Below are 7,111 nucleotides of genomic sequence, written 5' to 3'. Positions count from 1 at the left end.
TCTAAATTTTCAAGCCTGTTTCGGACAAATAAATTATTTTAATTAAGCGTTTAATTAAATACAGTTCTTACATTTTTCCCATAAAATAAGAAATTGTGTCCAAAATTTAGTGATTACCTGATAATAATTCGGGATAATCCTTCCGCATGTCCGACACAAGCTCCCAAGTATGCTCTTCTATTTCAGCTCTTCTCCAAGCTACCTTTACCAACGAAATTTCTTTTCCTCACAGCTTCTTCACACTCCCATCGTCGATTCTCACTAGTCGAACTTGAAATGTCAAATTCTCCTTAAATTCTATCGACTAGGGCTCTAACACATGAGCCGCATCTAATGTGTATTTCCGAAGTTGTGACACATGGAATACGTCATGCAAGTTAGACAAACGCAGCGGCAAAGCTATTTGGTATGCCATCGGCCCGACTTGTTTCAATACTTTAAACGGCTCAATGTACCTCGGATTCAACTTCTTCATTTTAATCACCCTTCCGATACCAGTAGTTGGAATAACCTTTAAGAACACATGATCTCCTCCCTCAAATTTCAATGGCTTCCTTCTCTGATCTGCATAACTTTTTTGTCGGCTCTGTGCAGTTAAGATTCTGGCCCTAATCTGTTTAATCTTCTCAGTGGTCTCGGCTACCAAATCCAGCTCTAACATACTTGCCTCACCGTCTTCATGCCAACACAGTGGAGATTGGCACTTCCGCCCATACAAAGCTTCATACGGAGCCATTCCGATACTTGCATGAAAGCTGTTGTTGTACGCAAACTCCAACAATGGCATGTAACAGTCCCAACTTCCCGGTTGGTCCAGTACACACGCCCTTAGCATATCTTACAACGTCTGAATAGTTATTTTTGACTGTCCATCCATTTGAGGCATAGTCTCATGCCAAAAGCCCTTTGGAATGCTCCCCAAAACCTTGATGTGAATCGGGGATCACGGTCTGACACTATGCTCGATGGCACCCCGTGTAATTTTACTACCTCTTTAACATACAACCCCGCCAACTCCTCCAATGAGTAGTTCATCCTTATCGGCAGAAAGTGAGCAGATTTGGTCAATCGATTTACGATCACCCAAACCGCATCAAAATCTACCCTCGTCCTTGGTAATCCCGACACAAAGTCCATCGCAATTCCTTCTTACTTCCACTGAGGAATCTCAAATGGTTCTAGTATTCCCGATGGTCTCTGGTGTTCTATCTTCACCTTTTTACATGTCAGACACTTAGACACTAGTGTGGCTACATCACTCTTCATCCCTGGCCATCAGAACATCTTCTTCAAATCATAATACATCTTCATACTTCCGAGATGAATAGAAATTCTGCTGTTATACGCCTCCTTCAAGATATCTTGTTGCAAGTTCCCAACATCTGGCACACAAATCCTACCTTTGTACCTCCATATTCCATCTCCGTCCCACGAAACTCCCCATCGCTTTCCTTATTCAATTGTCGGAAACACTTTTTGTAATTCCTTATCGTCTTGTTGAGCTTTTAAAATCTCGGCCTTAAAGTCGCTAGAGATCTGTAGTTGATTTAGGCATGCACTCCCATTAAATTCCCCGACACTTAACTTCAAATCCTCAAACTTGCTCACCAACTCTTCTTCCTTAATCATCATCCAGGCGATAGACAATGACTTCCAGCTCAAGGCATCCGCTACAATGTTCACCTTCCCAGGGTGATCACTCAGTTTAATATCATAATCTTTTAGTAGCTCCGTCCATCTCCTTTGACGCATATTGAGCTCTTTCTGATCAAAGATGTACTTGAGGCTCTTGTGATCAGAAAAGACTTTAAACCTCACTCCACACAAATAGTGCCTCCAAATTTTCAATGCAAACACAATTGCTACCAATTCTAAATCTTGAGTTGGGTAATTTAGCTCATGAGGCCTCAGCTGACACGATGCGTAAGCCACTACATTCTGGTTTGGCATCAACACGCAACCCAAACCTTTCAATGAAGCATCACAATATACTTCAAACGGATCGTGCGGTTCCGGCAAGATCAAAACAGGCACTAAAGTTAATTTCTCCTTCAATGCTTGAAAGCTCTCCTCACATTCCGACGTCCACACAAATGGTACCTCTTTTTGGGTTGACTTAGTCATCGGTAATGCAATTTGAGAAAACCCCTTGATAAATCCTCTGTAATATCTGGCCAAGCCCAACAAAACTCCTAACCTTTGTTACCATAGTCAGCCACTCCTATTCTATCACCTCCTCCACTTTCGAATGATCTATTAATATTTCGCCCTTTCTCACTATGTGGCCTAAGCACTTCACCTCTTCCTTCCAGAACTTGCACTTAGACAATTTTGCATACAACTTACGCTCTTTTAAGATTTGCAACACAATTCTCAAGTGCTCTTCATGTTCTTCCGCCGTCTTTGAGTAAACTAAAATATCGTCTATGAATACCACTACGAATTCATCCAAAAAGGGACGAAACACTCTATTCATGTAATCGATGAACACAATGGGTGCATTCGTCAACTCAAAGGACATCATCGCAAAATCAGTGTCCATAGCGCGCCTTAAACGCAGTTTTCGGAATGTCATCCTCCTTCACCCTAATTTGATGGTAACCGGATTTTAAATCAATCTTCGAAAATATCCCAGCTCCTTGCAACTGGACCATTAAGTCATCAATCCTAGGCAACGGGTACTTGTTCTTCACAGTCACTTTGTTCAACTGTCGATAATCCACGTAGAGTCGCATTCTTCTATCCTTCTTTTTCACTAACAGAATTGACACCCGCATGGAGATACACTTGGTCGAAAGAACCTCTTGTTCAGAAGCTCTTCCAACTGAGTCTTAAGTTCTGCCAACTCTATCAGAGCCATATGGTACGGCGCAATTGACGCTGGTCTGGCTCCCGGCCCCAAGTCAATCGCAAATTCAACCTCCCTTTAAGGTGGGAATTCGGCAATATCTTCAGGAAACACTTTTGGAAACTTCCTAACTACCAGAATTTAATCTAATATTTGTTCATCACCTAACGCATTCACAGCCAAAAGCATATAACCCTGACACTCTTTCCCACTACAATATATGAACACGGAGTTCAGATAATAACCTTTAGCTACCACTGCTCCACCTTCCCCTTCAGCATAAACTGAATCGATCGCTCAAAGCAATCTAACAAAACCCAATTCTTTGACAACCAATCAAACTCCAAAATCATCTCCAACCTAACCATTGGCAAACAGATTAAATCATGAACAAACTCTCTATCCTCAATCTTGAAAGCTATTTGCCTACAACCTGACCTAGTCACAACCATCTGATACGGGGTATGAACATGCAATTCAAAAGCTAATTATAACATTTCCAACCCTAGTTCCTCAACTTTATCAAATGCAATAAACGAATGCGAAGCTCCGGTATCATACAATGCAACCAATATTTTGTCCCCAAATAAACAATTACCTATCATCAAAGGATCCGCCTTAGCCGCATCACTGGCGTTCATAGCAAACACCCGACCTTGGTGTTGGTTCTGACCCGCATTCAGGTTCCTTTTACTAGTGCAATCCCTTGCCAGGTGACCCGGTACTCCACAAACAAGATAAACACCTTCTTCTCGTGCCTGGTGGTACTGATCATAGTTGTTCTGCCTAAAGTTGCCTCAGCCCTGAAAGTGTTGAGGTGCGTGTCCACCCCTCTTGAAGTTTTAACCCTTAGGCTGAAAGTACTTGCCACGCCCACGATTGTTGTTTTCTCCTCTAGGATCTCTTGCTAGTGCCACCTTCTTTGCACAATCCTCCACCACCCTTACTTTGTTGACAAGCTCAGAAAACACTCGGATCTCCAAAGGAGCCACATCAGTCATAATGGTATCCCTAAAACCTCCTTGATACTTGATGCACTTCCAACTCTCATGGGACTCTGGGCCACCTTGACATACCTTAGAAAACCTATAGAGTTCCTCGAATTGACTAGTATAATCAGCCACGGATAATGAGCCTTGCTTCAGCTGCATAAGCTCTAACTCTTTAGCTTCTCTCACTGACTCTGGGAAATACTTCCTATAAAATGTCGTTTGAAACACGTCCCAAGGAATGTCGACGTTTTGAAGCTGTAGTAATCGGCATTTTCCTTGCTACCAGTGTTGAGCCTCCCCTAACAGTTGATACGCCACAAACTCCACAAATTGGTTGTTTGGAACATGCTGGGCTTGCAGAGCATGCTCCGTGGCTTGGAACTAAATGTCCAATGTGGTAGGGTTAGTCGACCCTCTAAAGGTATGTGGATGAACTTTCAAAAACAAAGTCAGGGTCATTGTTGCACCTCCCGCATGGTTACCGTCTCCTTCTCCATTCCCATTTCCGTTTCCACTACCATTCCCAACCGGTTGACCCATCCTTTCCACAGCTTGCAAAGTCGTAGCAGCATTTGCTTCCATAGTATTAGCCAGGTTGGCCGTTGCTGTCATAAACTCGGTATGTTCATTAATGGGTTGATTACCTTCGTTGCCTCTCTGTGCACTCATACGACCTCGTCCACGAGTAGCCATTAGGGTTCTTGTCTACACCAAACAATCAATATCAAGGTGATTAGTCTCAATAACAATAGCCTAGTACTTTAATTATCCCAAAAAGGCACTCATAAACAAGCATGCTATGCAATATCAAGTAGATAACCTAAATAGCACGAAAGAAAAGTACACAGAGTATGCAATGAAGCACAATCGGTCCATCCCTCAGGCTCACGAAGACGAACCACTCTAATACCACTAAATGTAACACCCTAATTACCCTAAGCCTTACCTCATACTGTAAAGTAAAGGATAATTAAATGTCACGATAGTTCTAAGGATTATACGATAATATTTAGTTATATGTAGAAAGAAGTAGTAAATTCTAGAAGCCCGATGATGAATTTAAGCTCAAAACAGAAACAGAAAAACGTGAAGCGGAGTTTAGGCCGACTAGACATGTACAGACATAACAGAGTTTTATAAAGGCACAAACATAAACAACCTGTCTCTCAAGTTTAGCCTCAAAGGCATCAAAGTAATAAAGATACAAAAGTGAGAGTACTTCAACAAAATATCTAAAATAAACCCAAAAGATGATAAAGATCCTTCGTTCTGTCATCATCTCGCAACTCACCGATGTGGTTAATGACCTATATATGAAAAACAACAACAGAATATGGCATGAGAATCGGACATTCTCAAGTTGGTAACAGTGCCCAATATGTAAGATATAAGGCTCCGGGACACAAAAACCAATCCTAGAACTTCACATCAAACTTAAGATTCAAGCTTAAAGCAATACTAAAGTTAAAATCATAATTTAAAACAATAATGATACAAGGGTAATCTAACTTAGGGTATTTCTAGCTAAAACAACACCACGATCCGATACCCTTCACCAACCTAACCTCTACGTGACCCTATCGCCACCACCTACCGAGTCTCCTCAATATCAGTGCTAGACACAATTAAATTGAAACAAATAATTCATAGGTAATTGGTACACGAAATCGTGATCACACACTTTTCACACAACTCCGTGCAGCTGACCAGCAAGTGCACTGGGTCATCCAAGTAATACCTTACGTGAGTAAGGATCGATCCCATGGAGATTACCAGCTTGAAGCAAGCTATGGTCATCCTTGTAAATCTCAGTCAGGCGGATTCAAATGGTTATGGGATTTTGATAATTAAAATATAATTAAAAAGGAAAATAAGATAGAAACACTTATGTAATTCATTGGTGGGATTTCAGATAAGCGTATGAAGATGCTTTGTTCCTTCTGAACCTCTACTTTCCTATTGCCTTCATCCAATCATTCATACTCCTTTCCATGGCAAGCTGTATGTTGGGGGATCACCGTTGTCAATGGCTACCGTCCGTCCTCTCAGTGAAAATGGTCCAAATGCGCTGTCTCCGCACGGCTAATCATCTGTCGTTCTCACTAATGTTGGAATAGGATCCATTGATCCTTTTGCATCTGTCACTCCGCCTAACACTCGCGAGTTTGAAGCTCGTCACAGTCGTTCCAATCCAGATCCTACTCGGAATACCACAGACAAGGTTTAGACTTTTCGGATCTCAATTGATTCTAGCTTATACCACGAAGACTCTGATCTCACGGAATGAAAGGCTCTGTTGTTAGGAGAGGCAGCCATGCGTCGTGAACCAGGAGGCTAAGAGATATGCATTCAAGCTCGTTTTCATGTAGAATGGAAGTGGTTGTCAGGCACGCGTTCATAGGTGAGAATGGTAATGAGTGTCACATAATCATCACATTCATCATGTTGAAGTGCGAATGGATATCTTAGAATAAGAATAAGCTTGAATTGAATAGAAAACAGTAGTAATTGCATTAATTCATGAAGAACAGCAGAGCTCCACACCTTAATCTATGGGGTGTAGAAACTTCACCATTGAAAATACATAAATAAAAATAGGGTAGACATGGCCGAGTGGCCAGCCTCCCATGGAGGTCTCAGAACATAAAAGTTACATAATGTGTTTCAGAGATGAAAATACAATAGTAAAAGGTCTTATTTATAATAAACTAGTTGCCCAGGGTTTACAGAAATAAGTAAATGATGCAGAAATCCGCTTCCAGGCCCACTTGGTGTGTGTTTGGGCTGAGAATTGAAGCTTTCACATGTAGAGGCTTTTCTTGGAGTTAAACACCAGCTCTGGTGCCAGTTTGGGCGTTTAACTCCAGCTTTTATGCCAGTTCTGGCGTTTAACGCCAGAATAGGGTGGAAAGTTGGCGTTTAAATGCCAGTTTGCATTATCAAAACTCGGGCAAAGTATGGACTATTATATATTGCTGGAAAGCCCAGGATGTCTACTTTCCAAAGCAATTGAGAGCGCACCAATTGGGTTTCTGTAGCTCTAGAAAATCTATTTCGAGTGCAGGGAGGTCAGAATCCAACAGCATCTGCAGTCCATTTTCAGCCTCTGAATCAGATTTTTGCTCAGGTCCCTCAATTTCAGCCAGAAAATACCTGAATTCACAGAAAAACACACAAACTCATAGTAAAGTCCATAAATGTGATTTTTATTTAAAAACTAATAAAAATATAATAAAAATTAACTAATTCATATTAAAAACTACCTAAAAAT

The 7,111-nt window shown here is 41.3% G+C and overlaps 1 protein-coding gene across 1 annotated transcript; it reads right to left on the bottom strand.

Moving 5' to 3' along the window:
* Window positions 1-304: 304 nt before the first annotated feature.
* On the bottom strand, window positions 305-736 carry LOC140179202 (uncharacterized). Its single transcript, XM_072217865.1, has one exon. It carries the CDS (start codon window positions 734-736, stop codon window positions 305-307), a length of 432 nt encoding a protein of 143 aa, XP_072073966.1.
* Window positions 737-7,111: the final 6,375 nt, after the last annotated feature.

Source organism: Arachis hypogaea, chromosome 15 (genome assembly GCF_003086295.3).
Source record: "Arachis hypogaea cultivar Tifrunner chromosome 15, arahy.Tifrunner.gnm2.J5K5, whole genome shotgun sequence".
NCBI lineage: Eukaryota > Viridiplantae > Streptophyta > Magnoliopsida > Fabales > Fabaceae > Arachis > Arachis hypogaea.
Note: the sequence above shows the minus strand (reverse complement) of the source record. Positions and strands in the feature narration are given on the sequence as shown.